Below are 13,587 nucleotides of genomic sequence, written 5' to 3'. Positions count from 1 at the left end.
CCGCCTCCTCCTCCTCCTCCTCAGCGCTGCCCCCGCAGCATCCGCCACGCCCGGCGTGAGGCGTCACCCGGCCACGCCAGCGTCACCTGGCGGCGCGGAGGACCGCAGTTTGCCCGCAGCGCAGCGGGCGGCGCTCGCATCTTCGCCGGTGTCCCCCTGCCCCGGTCTTCCCCAGTCCCCTCCCGGGGCGGCAGCGGTAGCAGGTTTTCCGTGACCAGAAAGATGCACTACTGCCAGGAAAAGTCTACGGATGTTTAAAAGTACAACGGACTGCAAAGTGTTCAAAATGTACAAGCCTTATGACGAGCGGCTGAGGGAACTGGGGTTGTTTAGCCTGGAGAAGAGAAGGCTGAGGGGAGACCTCATCACCACCTACAGCAACCTAAAGGGAGGTTGTAGAGAGGTGGGTGCTGGTCTCTTCTCCCAGGTGATGGGGGATAGAACAAGGGGAAACGGCACCAAGCTGTGCCAAGGGAGGTTCAGGTTAGAGATAAGGAGGAAGTTCTTTACTGAGAGGGTCGTCAGAAGCTGGAACAGGCTGCCCAGGGAGGTGGTGGAGTCACCATCCCTGCATGTGTTTAAGGAGCGGGTAGACGAGGTACTTAGGGATATGGTTTAGGGGGTGGACAGGAACGGTTGGACGTGATGATCTCAGAGGGCTTTTCCAACCGAGCGATTCTGTGATTCTGCGAAAATGTCATCTTGACAAGCAAATAAAACCAGAAAAAAAAAGTTAACCCAAGGAAAAAAAGATTCCCCCAAGATAATAAAAGAAAAATGAGATAAAGGTAATTATTCAATGGAAGAGAGCAGAATGATCAAGGACAGGCTGGATGAGCCAGTGGTACTTTCCCAGTCTGATTAAGAATAATATGGAGGAGAAAAGTGGCTCTTCAAAACGGACCAGGATATCTTCTGTGTGTGCAGGACTGTGATAGCCATGCACTTACATTTCAGCAAGGAAGATGAATTTAAATATTAGGAATAATTGAAGCCCTGTGATAAATTTCCTGTAAAGAGAAGGAATTTCATTCAGTGGAGGTCTTCAGCATTGGTAAGGGTGCACATAGCATCACGAAAATTTGCAACTGGCCCATGCCAACCAAGGGGAGAGACTAGAGGTCACACAGAGAAATCCAAGAGGAAATAGTTGATGTGTGTGAGGTGTCCCAGCCAAATTGTGGCACCCCAAGATGTGATCATACACAAGGTCCTCATACCCTTCAAATGTTCATGTACAACGTGATACCAGCATTATCTTGGTTGTTCAGGGTATCTTTTATCCTTCATAGACAGCTCTAAGCTTCCAAGAAGCAAAGTACTTCTTTCCAGGGCCAGGTTGTCTTTTAGTTTGTTATACTTACACATGAACAATGCCAAAGTCTCCAGTAAAATTCCACTACCTCAGTACATTACAGTGTACAATGTGAACATATAATAACAAAGTTAAAATACTTTCATACTATAAAGACCAGTTGCTATGAATTAGGGAAGGGAATTTTCATAACAATAGTTATATTGCTCTTGCTTTCAGAGAGAGGAATGGATTAAAGTCCTTTTTCTTAGCAGAAAAAAAAAACCTAACAAAAAACACCTCCAGCTTTCTATGGAGTAGAACATACTCAGAAGAACAAAAGCAAGCTGTACATTGTGTCTGACAGCAGCAGCTTTCATATTTTGCCTTCTGTAATAGTTTAGAAAGTAATTCTTTTCTGTGTGCAAAACTGCCACTTTCTAGTAGTATCCAGCACTGCCTGGTTTCTGGTGTGGCCCAGCTACAGCCCCAGCATTTTCCAGACGAGCACCATTTCATCCTATAATTTGTGCAACAGAGAATAAGCCTTAATTTACAGGAGACTACAGCATTAAAGTGACTGGGAACAGAAAGGAAGAAAACCATCGGACTTGAAAAGTGACTAGATTTCAAGATGCAGTTGTAATTTTAATCACTTTATTCTTTTCCTGGTGCAACACTGCAGACTCTATCTTCATTTTGGATGTGACTGAATTATTATACTGTGTTGTGTGTGTTCTCATTCGTGCCTTGACCATTTAATTTGTGACAGCTAATGATGATGGATGCCTGAAGTTCTCTGGGAGACATTAGCATCTCTGGAAATAGGAGTCTGAGCATGAAACGAACTACAGCACTGCAGGTCTGAATGCAGCACAGAGCACTCAGAATAAAGGCTTCTTCAGGACCCATACAAATGCAGAAAAAACCACCATGTCGCACCCTCAAGACACTATTGGGCTAGCTAATGATTTAAAAGTATTGTGCACATTAATGAAACCCAAAGGAAATGTGGATCCTTCAAAAGCAACAGCAACTTTTAAGCCAGTATTCTCATTACTACACTCACCGATTAGTCCTTCTTATGCGAGCAGCAGAGCACAAGGTAGACAGTCACGCTTGTGCTGTTTCTTGCTTCAGACAATTTAGGTTTGCAGAAGCCTCCAAAACAAATACCAGAGTGCATCTGACCACAACCTCCATCTACTCAACCTGTAACTGTCATGATTTTAACCCCATCCTGCAGTATCTCCATAGCCTTGTCTTTCTCCAAACCTGCACCAAAGTAGCATCTCTGAATAGGTGTCAGAAAGGAAGAAACAGGAATTAACATGCCACCAAAGTGCTCCAAGTGGCTGTTTTAAACTGTATCAAGCATCAAACTAACCCTGTGCAGTGAGGAACAGTGCAGTTGTTATTCTTGAGCAGCAGTAACACAACAAGAATAATTCAGCAAGACTCAGAATGGTGCTGGGATCTGAATCCTAGGAGCATCCAAGTCAATGCAAGACTCCTGACCAGTTCAACAGAATCAACACTGGATCATATGTAGAGGTTTTCCTATGCAGAAGGGTGGGTTTAGATGCAATGGTCTAAAATGTTAAGTCCATCAATATTCAGGTAATTTCTCCTCCACTTCTGAGCAGAGATTTTTCTGCATTGTATCTGCAACATCAAGATTCTGCTAACAGACATTGTTACAGCATGGCTGTCCTAATCCATAGCTAAATAAACAACTGGGACTTTAAGATAAAATCAAGAGCAGCAGAAGAAACTTGCAAAACGGTGTCAATATAGACAGCTTACATGCAAAGAAAGATTGGACTGTGAGTAGAGCCTGCCCTGTAATCTCTGCAGGAGGCAAGAATCACAGTATTTTCAGCTCTTGTACATGGAGATGTGCATATTAGTGCTGCCTGGGCGAACGCTCTGTATTTAGGTCGCTGTTTCTTCATATTTACACCTGTACCATCATCTTTACTGACACTTCAGAATTAATTTCTTATTTCAGAAACTTTCTTTTCTGCAACAGTGCTCCAAAGATTTATTTTTCGCCATTTCACTTAAGTGAAAGAAACAAAAAACATTTTTAAGCTTTTACTTTTCTAGGCAACAGAACAGTTTTTCCCATGCTGTAAGTTGTCATACTGCAATAACCAATGCAGCATATAAACCCATAAAGATAATATCATCTCCAAGGTCTTTATTTTCTCTTTTATCTTTATTTTACCCTTTTAAAATTTATATATATACATTATTCTTGGAAAGATAGGAGTAGAAATGACAACCTACTTCTTTCGGGAATCTCATAGCCAATTAGCTGCCCACTTCTCCCTCTCTAAAATGCAGAATACTGTTACTATGGCCCTGTTAGTATAATATTAGCATTGTGTTATCTAGTCAGAATATTGATTTCTGCCCAAACACACATGGCCATTCTATAGTTAATGCTGGCTTGGATGTTTAAGCCTACCTTGCAGCCTAACTTCCCTGCTGTGATGCCAACCCTAGGACTGAATGTATTTACCAGCGAGTTCCAAGCCCCTCAGAGACACATAGAGATTCAAACACAAACTCTTCTCCAGCTGGAGGAACACCCCTGCTATTAAATGCATTTAATACTTATATAACAGCAGTATCTAGATGCCCCAGTTAGCATCATAGCAAGTTACTTAATGTGCAGTTCTCTGTTAGGACTACTTCATTATCTTAGCAATTCCTCCTCCTCGCTGGTCAGCCTCCTCTTTCCTCTCACTCCAACAAGCAGTGGGAGGAAATTGCTTGCTCTGCCTATCTGTTTCTTCCCATGTGTCTGCTTCTTTTCACAGTTTCCTGCATCCTGAAATAGCATGGAGACATCCCACCTCATCTTTGACGAGTGACAGTAAAAGTAGAGAAGGATAAAATAAAATCTCTACCAACCAGGTATGTCAGTCCCACCTTCCCACCAGCACCAGAGAGCTTCCAAGCTCTCCATGCATGCTCAAGTTCAAGTCAAAGGAGAGCTAGTCACCACCACGCAGAAGGCAAAAAGCAGGATGAGGGATTGAAGGAGGAGTTAAGGGCAAAGACAGACCACTAGAGCAAATTTCTGCACACATCACTTGCTGCTACTGTAGCTTCCGCTTGCTAGCTCCTTCTTCATATGCACGTAGGGAAAAATAACACTTTTGTGAACTTGTGCCCTCCAAAAACTGGACTAAGAGCAGTGAATATTAAGAAGTAGATGCAAGGAAGAATAGTCTTTGATGATTAGATGGCCGTGAGTATAGAAATTATGCGCATTGGCAAAAAAGCATGTTCAAAGGTAAACAGACAATGATGAGGTTTTAGTCATGCCACTAATTCAGAACAGAGCAAACCATTTAGCTAATTACAAAACAAAACAAATTAAAAAAAACAACCCAGACAATAGTGGAAAGTTACCCAGCACTCACTGCAGAGAGCAATAGGCCACGCTTGCACAGTAATACAGAAGTTCACCGTGAATATATTTTGCACTATCCTATATCTTACAGGACACAGCTAAGCCACACAAAATATCTGGCACCTGCACTTCCTGGTGAGGATGGCCTAAACTTAGGAGTCCCTGGGGTTCAAGCCCCATTCTGTGACACCTACCCCCAAAATGGGAATAACCCCGGGCACCAGTACATGCTGGGGGCTGACCAGTTGGAAAGCAGCTTTGCAGAAGAGGACTTGCGGGTCCTGGTGGACACCAAGTTGAAGATGAGCCAGCGACACGCCTTTGCTGCAAAGAAAGCAATAGTACCCTGGGCTGTATTAGGCAAAGTACTGCCAGCAGGCCAAGGGAGATGATCCTGCCCCTCTGCTCTGCCCTGGTGAAGCCACACCTGAAATGCTGTGTCCAGCTCTGGGCTCCCCAGCACAAGAGGTACAGACATACTCGAGGGAGTCCAACAATGAGACAGTCTTCATCCTTGGAGATATTCAAAAGCTGTCTGGATGTGGTTCTCGGTGACTGGCTGTAGGTGGCCCTGCTTGAGCAGAGGGCTGGAGCAGTCCCTCCCAGCCTCAGCCTTTCTGTGCTTCTGTGACTTCCCATCAGCCCTTCAGTTCTGTGTAATTAGCTCTAACATCTGAAAAAGAGCTAAATCCCAGTCCATGCAATAACAGTGCCATATTAGATATAAATAAATGTCAAGAAATTATCATACACATTAACACTACTGTTAAATAGAGTGAAAAATCATTCACTTAAGAATAGAGACGGATGTAAAAGCGAACAGTCACAAGATGGTACCAAGGTCTCCCAAGGATGACAGCAAGGCTATACACACAAATGACCAATTACTGCTACAGAAAATTTTATGAAAACCTAATGAGGGTTGTTTGCTATGTAACTCAGATGGCAAAGATGGAGCTGTTGCCTCTGCAACTTCTCTTGCTTTGCTACATGCATTCTCACCACAGGAATTAAACAATGTTCCTGTTATCTTTACAAAAGAAGTGGCCTTCTAGAGCGTGAAACACAAGGGCTCGTTGCTCAAGCTGCTGCTGAAAGCCAAAGGAAGGAGACATATGATAGATTAGACAAGCAAGTGTTCAAGGGTATAAAAAAATAAATACTACAAATGATTGTTCAAACTATTATCAGACAGAAAAAATATAGAGCTTGGTTTTGTGCTTATAAAAAGAAAACTATTTTCCATATGCAGACCATATGGCAATCAAACAGGTTTAAAAGTGCCAACCGTTGAAAGAGAGACATTGACAATATAATAGAGAAAAAATGCTGCAACCAAAATTATTTAATCATAGGGAATCTATCAGCTTGTCTAACACAAGATACCTTCTCTGCTGCAAACCTTCCCCAACTGTATATTGAGTCAGAGTTTTAATACAACTTTTTAACCTCAAATGAGTAAGAGCTTTACAAATGGTGGTGCATTAGTGGAAAGAGTCACTGTGCAGAAATTACTGTCTTTTGAGTGTTTGCTTTTCACAGAATCACACAGAATCACAGACCGTTAGGGATTGGAAGGGACCTCAAAAGCTCATCCAGTCCAATCCCCCTGCCAGAGCAGGAACACCCAGATGAGGTTACACAGGAAGGCGTCCAGGCGGGTTTTGAATGTCTGCAGAGAAGGAGACTCCACAACCTCTCTGGGCAGCCTGTTCCAGTGCTCTGTCACCCTCACTGAGAAGAAGTTTGTTCTCCAATTTCAGTGGAACCTCCTGTGTTCCAGTTTGTGTCCATTACCCCTTGTCCTATCATTGTTTGTCACCGAGAAGAGCCTGGCTCCATCCTCGTGACACTCACCCTTTAAATACTTATAAACATGAATGAGGTCTCCCTTCAGTCTCCTCTTCTGCAAACTAAAGAGACCCAGCTCCCTCAGCTGCTCCTCATAAGGGAGATGCTCCACTCCCTTGATCATCTTTGTAGCCCTACACTGGACTCTCTCCAGCAGTTCCTGTCCTGGGAAATAAAAAGATGGAAGGACAAGAGAGTGGGAAATCAAGGACGTTTTCTTCCTAGCACAACACCAAATCACCATTTCTAGTATCTGTCGGATTGAGAACGCACATCAAAGGGCTCTATGTATTATTACATTGTGATAAAGGAAGGAAAATAGTTTTCCAGTTGTCTGGCCTCATGAACTAAAACGCTTTCTATTCAACTTGGTCACACACTTCAAGCCAACAACTTCTAGTAAGACCATTTACAAGCTGGAGGGTATGATGCGTAACTGTTTTCCCTCCAGAAACAGCTATCAGAAGTTAGGTAAACCTAAAGAGTAAGTGGGAGAAGAGAGATGAGAAGTAGTAGTCAATACTTACACAAAGAAATCTAGTCAGCAAACAGGAGAACAAAAACATGGGACAGTGGAAAGCTGCAAACAGGATTGCTCTGAGAGCAGTCATCATGGTAAGCCCCTGCCATGCCATGCTTCAGCTCCTAAAGCAGTCATGCAGAGACAACTCTTTTTTTTTTTTCCTTTTTCCTTCTCCAAATCCTGGGATATTTGTATCTCCAATGAGACAATTCTCAGGTATAAGAGACTGAGGGACCATGTATTGTACTGCTTCCCCCCAGCACCACATCCTTGGTAGCTCACCCAGAGAAAGATCACTAGCTCTCCTCACTTCCAAGCATAGAATGGTTTGGGTTGGAAGGGACCCATAGAGGTCATGTAGTCCACACTCCCCCTGCAAGTACATCAGGTTGCTGACAGCCCCATCCAACCTGGTCTTGAATGTCTCCAGGGATGGGGCATCAGTCTGGTCAATCTCTCTTCTCTGGTCAATCTGCTTCAGTGTTTCACCACCTTCATTAAAAAAAATTCGTCCTTTTATCTAGTCTGAATCTACCCTCCTTTAATTTAAAACCATTACCCCTTGTCCTGTCAAGCAGCTCCTTAAGCAAATCATCACTCTGCCAAAGCTAACAGACTACACGCAACACCTAACTCCAGAGAAGCGAGCAACATCTACTTGCGCTTACTGAGTCTCTGGATGGAAAGCATGGATGCATCTCACATGGAAACAACTGGAGTTATACCCAGCTGTAAACAGCATGCCGATAAATAACCACACTGCACATTTTCTTTTTTCACATTTTTATTAATCAAAGATAGCACGACTTCCATATTTCAAGTGATTGAAGACATCCCAGGATGCTTTCATAGCTACACTAGGCTTAACCAAGATACACTGCAGAATACATCATGGATTTGGAGTAACACCCTTGTTATGACTGGGTGAACTGGTGTCACCACCACCTGGCAGAGCACAAGCAAGGGTCCTCAGAAGGAGAATATGCCATTGGCAATAGACCATGACTCTTGCAGAGACATGCCAAGAGCTCCAGAAGAGAAAAAGGAGAATTTGACATTGTACCTGACTGAGAGGGTCCCTAAGTAGTGGAGAAGGATCAAAGGTCTGTTTCCACCACTGAGGCAGGGCAATGTACAGAATATGTCAGGTCCAGACCTCCTACACATACAAACGGAGTGTTTTTCAGTCATGCTATATAAATACATGTATATTTTATATTGGCATTTATAGAGCTGCATAAAAGTCAAAATATAAAGTTCTGCAAGTTTTTGTTTAATACTCTTAGGTGGAAGCTTGAGGGGTTAAGTTTCTGTGTTACAGTTTTCAACAAAGAACAAAAGCTAATTATGTGGGAAAATAAACTAGATGTGCCATTTCAATTCCTTAGCATTTTATAAACAATTTCCAGTATACCAATAAATACTCAGTGCAAAGCACATGCTTAGTTAAAACCCTAAACATGGATAAAGTATAAGGGAAAAATAAAGAAGATAGCACTTGTCTGCATGCTCACAGAAATATAAAAAGTGAGAAAAGTGTTTCTCACTTATAGCATTATTTTGGTTTTCGTTTAAGAAATGTAGATGCTTTCTCCCAGAATAACAGTACTTACAAGGTTATACCATTGGCTTGTAAAAAGAAAAAAAAACCAAGTTACAGTGATGGGAACAGAGTCTACATCACTTGAAACTAAATATTGCTACACTCATCATGAAAACTGTGGCAAGTTTATGTTTATGATCCAACACTTCTTGTGTTGAGGGCAAATTCACTGCTTGGTGTATGACAAGGGAGCATAAAAAGGAAAAAAACCAACCAAGTACCACAGAAATCCCAACCAGAAATAATTACAATTTATAGGACGGTAAGAAATCAGAGTTTCCCAGCAACTATCACTCACTGAAGTTTGCCCAGGTTCTCCACAAGGTAACACTACTTCATAACTTGTTATTTTCCCCATGAATAGGACAGGCTAAAATACCCAGACTCCCTATAACTGGTAACAATATACATCTCTTTCCCATGAATGGAGACAGTAATTTAACAGATGGAACCTTAGGAAACAGAATTTAAAACTAAAAGGTAATGTTTCTGCCCATGGTTAGTAACTGAAAAGGCAAGAAGTAGAATTCAGAAAGGAATTAACGTTGTATAATTTCATCTTGAAAGTATGGCATACAAATCAGGATTATTACAGGAGCATCCATAACATGGTCATTACAGAGGCAATGCTGAAGGCTGCTTTGTTAACCCCAGTAATTGTGCTCTCATTGCACAAGTCGTGTTGGCAGCAAAAGAAATCAAAATTATCCAAATGGAATAATTCAGCAATATCATTCATAGTGCACTGGGACACCTTCCAGCAGGAGGATGTTCTCAATTTACCTACAAAAAAAAATTAAACAGATTAAGAGAATATTGAAAGTAATACCATTTTTGGTACAGAGAGAGAATCACTGCCTAGAGTGCTAAATACTTCCTCTTTTAGTTTCTTTTCAAGTGTTTAGAAGTTTCCAAACTTGCCTTCACTAAGAATTTAGTAGAGCAAATAATGACAGCAAGCTGCAATCGTGCCTCCACAGCACTCTCTTGTAGCTCTTAGCCATAGGTTAAGAAAGATTTCTAGCTCAACCTAACCAGTTCTTCCAATTCAGTTCAAATGACCCACTGGGAGATAAGGAGTAGAGCTTGGGTGACACCTGTTCTGGGGCTCCTGACATTTAATCAACCATTGGACAACCACCATAAGCTGCATGTCAGAAAGCCTACGTTTTGTTCTCATGAAGGTTTAGGCTCAAGGGAAATAGAAAAAAAAGAGAAAAATCCTAAGGATGCAAGCAGCACAGAGCGGCATCCTGGTCCAGCAGTAATAGCTTTACTTTCTCTACACCAAGTCATGAGCTTTAGCAGGGACCTTCCCAGGGAACAGAGCAGCCCCGCCCCATCCCATCCCATCCCATCCCAGTTCCTGCTGTCCAAAGCCAGCTCAAGAGATTGTCTAGGGCCAAGGGAACCCGCTGGGAAAGCAGGAGATTATTGCAGCTGACTCGATGCTTTTTCCAATGAAACTCCTGTCACTCCTAGCAAAAGAGTTACTTAAATGTAATTTAACAACTAGAACAGTAACTCTGTGCCCCAAGTATCCTTGACCATATTCCTGAGATGCAAGCGACTTCATCCTCAGGAAAAGATAATTTATTTTAATAGTGTCAATTCATAAATGACTGACTCTTCTTCTGCAGGTTTATTTTCAGAGTTACACATGCTTTATCTGTTTTTTAAATGTATCAAATTCAGGGCAAAGGTTTTGCATTTTAAAGTCTTTGCTGTCTCCTATTTGTTTCCAGCTCCCTTAGGTGGCGGGGTTTAGTTGTGTTTTCTTTTTTTAATCTGGATATACAGATATCTGTATATATGCTTGTACAAGTACAAATCAGCTCTCTAAATCATCATTATCTTTATCAGTTGCTTGGAAGTCAAAGTATATCAATTTACTATAAGCACAACTTTCAAAAGTAGTCACAACCTTCTTTTGAACGAGGCTAAGAAATGTGTGCTAAAGCCAGATTAGAAGTATACAGGCAATAAAAACTGACAAAACGTTGTTTATTTTAGGTCTGTAGGACTGTATACATACCAAATTTCATCTGCAAGCAAGTATCTTCAGTCGCTAAGCAAGTGCTATTGGTCTTGCATAAGGAAGGGCTGTTCTCGCAGTGGTAACACCTTAGGGTATAACCTAAGAAGACAAGGGTTTATCTTTACTGAATAATGAAGTACTGAAGCAGTAGCAGCATTAATAAGGAAAAAAAGAAGAACAATCTGCACGTGTCACAAAACGTATGCCTGGTTATTAGACTCAAGCTAAAATTTACAAGCCTTTGTCACTGTGCAAATTGAGACTGGCAATTTTGAAAGGAAGGTTTTGAAGCGTGTACTTATGTCATTTTTTAAAACACTTACCATTATGTCCCTGAAGAACAATATGCGAAATGTTTGCTTCTTTCATCTATTCTTAATCATTGCCTTTTCCAAAGGGCAGACAAGAGACACTTTCAGCAGAGTTTTATTGTATTCCTTTTTTATTTCAGCTCATTTCTTTCTTGTGCTCTACGCCTTGTTTCCAGTTTACACAACACGAACCCAGTCTTCTAGCAGCAAAACACAACTGTCTGTCACGACATTAAGCAGCTTTATATTCTGCCCCCAAGTCTCTCTTCTGACCAAAGACAATCAGCAACAGAAACCAAGCCCTGCTTCAATGGTTACTGTCATTCCCCAAAGTGTTATTAAATAATGCAGGCCTTTTTTGTTACATTTCCTTCTCTGATGTTTTTTCCATTATTTCCTCAGCTTCTGCCATAACATTACATCAGCAAAGTACCTTCCTTATACTCACCAGAACTACAAAGAGCAACCAGCACAATGCCGGTGGTTAACAGGATGCAGTTCATCTTGATCATGCTTCTTTCCTAACTGGAAGGCAAAAATACATTTATTACAAATTTATTCTATTTAAAAGCTACACCAAATTAGCAAAACACATGGTGAGGAACCGAGGTCTCGAGACTTGATTCAGTAGGGAACTGAAGACATCAGCCAGGAAAACCAGTGAAAGAGAAGAGAGAAAAGTAACTTAGCACTTTCCCAGAGAGAATTTTTATTCTGTGAACAGGGGTTTTATTCTGAGAATTGAGATTTGAGCCACTGACAGGCGGTGGATTGCTCTTCTTTCTCCCCTCCGATTACACCATTCAACACCTATTTCTGACAGCTACAAATGCATCTGAACAAAGAGAGAGGCCACTGAGATCTCAAATACCTTTTCTTTTACAGCAATTCCCCAATAAACCTGGAGCCAGACTGTGCTGCTTTCTTCTCTCCCACAGAAAAGTTTTCTCTGAACTAAGAGGCCTTTTGCCTCTCCTGTCTCAAAATTTCTCCCTCACTGAGGGGTGGACACATACAATGACCACCAAGTGACTGCAGTGATAGCTCGAGTCCTTCACAATTACTGTAACCTGTCAGTGAAGTAGGAAGGTCAAGATTTTTTTACCTTAGACAACCCCAAAGCAGTATTTATCAGACTTGTGCAAACAGAATCTGAACTACAAACAGTATTAATTACTAAAAAGTCTCTGCTATTGCAGAGAATAGGCCATTTGGAGTAGGTATCAAGCACAGACGGTGGGGTGAGAGGGATCATTCTTGTGCTAGGAGGGCACAATTCCAAGTTTGTCTTCAAAGCCCAAGTGGTATTGAAAGTCTCAAATAATTAAAGGCATTTAGAGAATAAGTTTCACTGATGATAAGACTGAAGTGAAACAGTCACAGTGCTGCTCTTGAGCCTGTAAGGAATTTCTATATGCAGCCAAGAGTCTGGCACGGCAGACCATAATCATGTTGGGATGGAGTGTTTTCCCTCTCAGAAGACTGACTGTGAACTTAAAATACGCGGCTTCATAGTAAAACAATACTGAAATCCTCCTCAACCCTAAGTCTAGTTATTTTTTCTACTGAAAAAAAAAAATCCAACAATAAAAAACCCACTATTTTTTCCCTGCCTGTATGACCCACAGGAAGGGCATGAAAACAGGGAAAAAAAACCCTAATGTGCAGAACGAGATGATTTTCTGGGGTAAACAACTTTGTAAGAAGTCTTTCAAGACCAGAGGCTCACCCTACAGTGACATGAATCTGCAAGAATGCCGTTTGGTGGTTAAAGCAAAAGCCAGCAACAAGAATGGTCCTGGGAACTTCTCCATCTTCCAGGAGCCCTCAGTCACCAAACGGTGTCAACTGAATAAAACAGCTTTGCCTTTTAGCAAATCCAAGTCATGACCAGAATAAATATAAGGCAGAATAATAAAAAAATCATAGCCAACGTAACAGCTTTGACAGTACTAATTCAACCATTCTATTTTTGTCAAAATCAGTAACTTCTTTCTGTACTCCTGAACTACAGAGATGAGACAACAGGAAAATTTTAGCTTTTTTTAAAAACAGTAAATTATCAACAGCAATTCACAACCTGACTTAAAAGAAACAAAGCAGAAAACATTTCCTAAACTGAATTTTCTAATTTGCTGATTTAACTCAAGCATCCAACTACTCTCAATAACAAGAAATCACAAGAAACAGCAATTGCAATAGCAAGAAAAATATTTGGCTGGGAAACAGGAGAATTTCTCTGCAGTCCCACCTGGGAGAGAGCACACGTCTGCAACTTTCCTTGTAACCTCAAAGCAGAAAGAGGCAAGAGAAGAGGAACTGGGACTACGATCCCCATTCCTGTGGGGACCAGGGCATTTTAGCAGCTGCTCAGGGCTGCACCGCTTCATTTCCCGCGTTTCCCTGCCGCTAGCACCCACCTGGCAGGGGCAACCTGGCTCCCTCCCGACTGTTTTTAAGTAATCCGCAACACGCCCCAGGCACCATCTGCGCCCCCTACGCCCTTGGTCGCTCTGGGGCGGTTCCCCTGAAAGAGTTCC

The 13,587-nt window shown here is 41.9% G+C and overlaps 1 protein-coding gene across 1 annotated transcript; it reads right to left on the bottom strand.

Annotated features, from left to right (window-relative positions):
- Positions 1-9,287: 9,287 nt before the first annotated feature.
- CD59 (CD59 molecule, complement regulatory protein) lies at positions 9,288-11,562 on the bottom strand. Its single transcript, XM_010191618.1, has 3 exons — positions 11,496-11,562; positions 10,734-10,835; positions 9,288-9,481 (listed from the first exon to the last, which is right to left on the bottom strand). Exons 1-3 carry the CDS (start codon positions 11,557-11,559, stop codon positions 9,288-9,290), a joined length of 360 nt encoding a protein of 119 aa, XP_010189920.1. The 5' UTR covers positions 11,560-11,562.
- Between the last annotated feature and the right edge of the window lie 2,025 nt (positions 11,563-13,587).

This window comes from Mesitornis unicolor, unplaced genomic scaffold (assembly GCF_000695765.1).
Source record: "Mesitornis unicolor isolate BGI_N332 unplaced genomic scaffold, ASM69576v1 scaffold34749, whole genome shotgun sequence".
Lineage (NCBI taxonomy): Eukaryota > Metazoa > Chordata > Aves > Mesitornithiformes > Mesitornithidae > Mesitornis > Mesitornis unicolor.
This window is presented reverse-complemented; position numbering and strand designations above follow the sequence as displayed.

Bases quoted from the DNA above. Each gene is read 5' to 3' on its own strand.
- CD59 (XM_010191618.1), bottom strand. From the start codon at position 11,559: ATGATCAAGATGAACTGCATCCTGTTAACCACCGGCATTGTGCTGGTT. The intron at 10,836-11,495 runs GTGAGTATAAGG...TTGTCTTCTTAG, and splicing joins GGTTGCTCTTTGTAGTTCTG to GTTATACCCTAAGGTGTTAC. The intron at 9,482-10,733 runs GTATGTATACAG...TTTTTTTTGTAG, and splicing joins TTGCTTGCAGATGAAATTTG to GTAAATTGAGAACATCCTCC.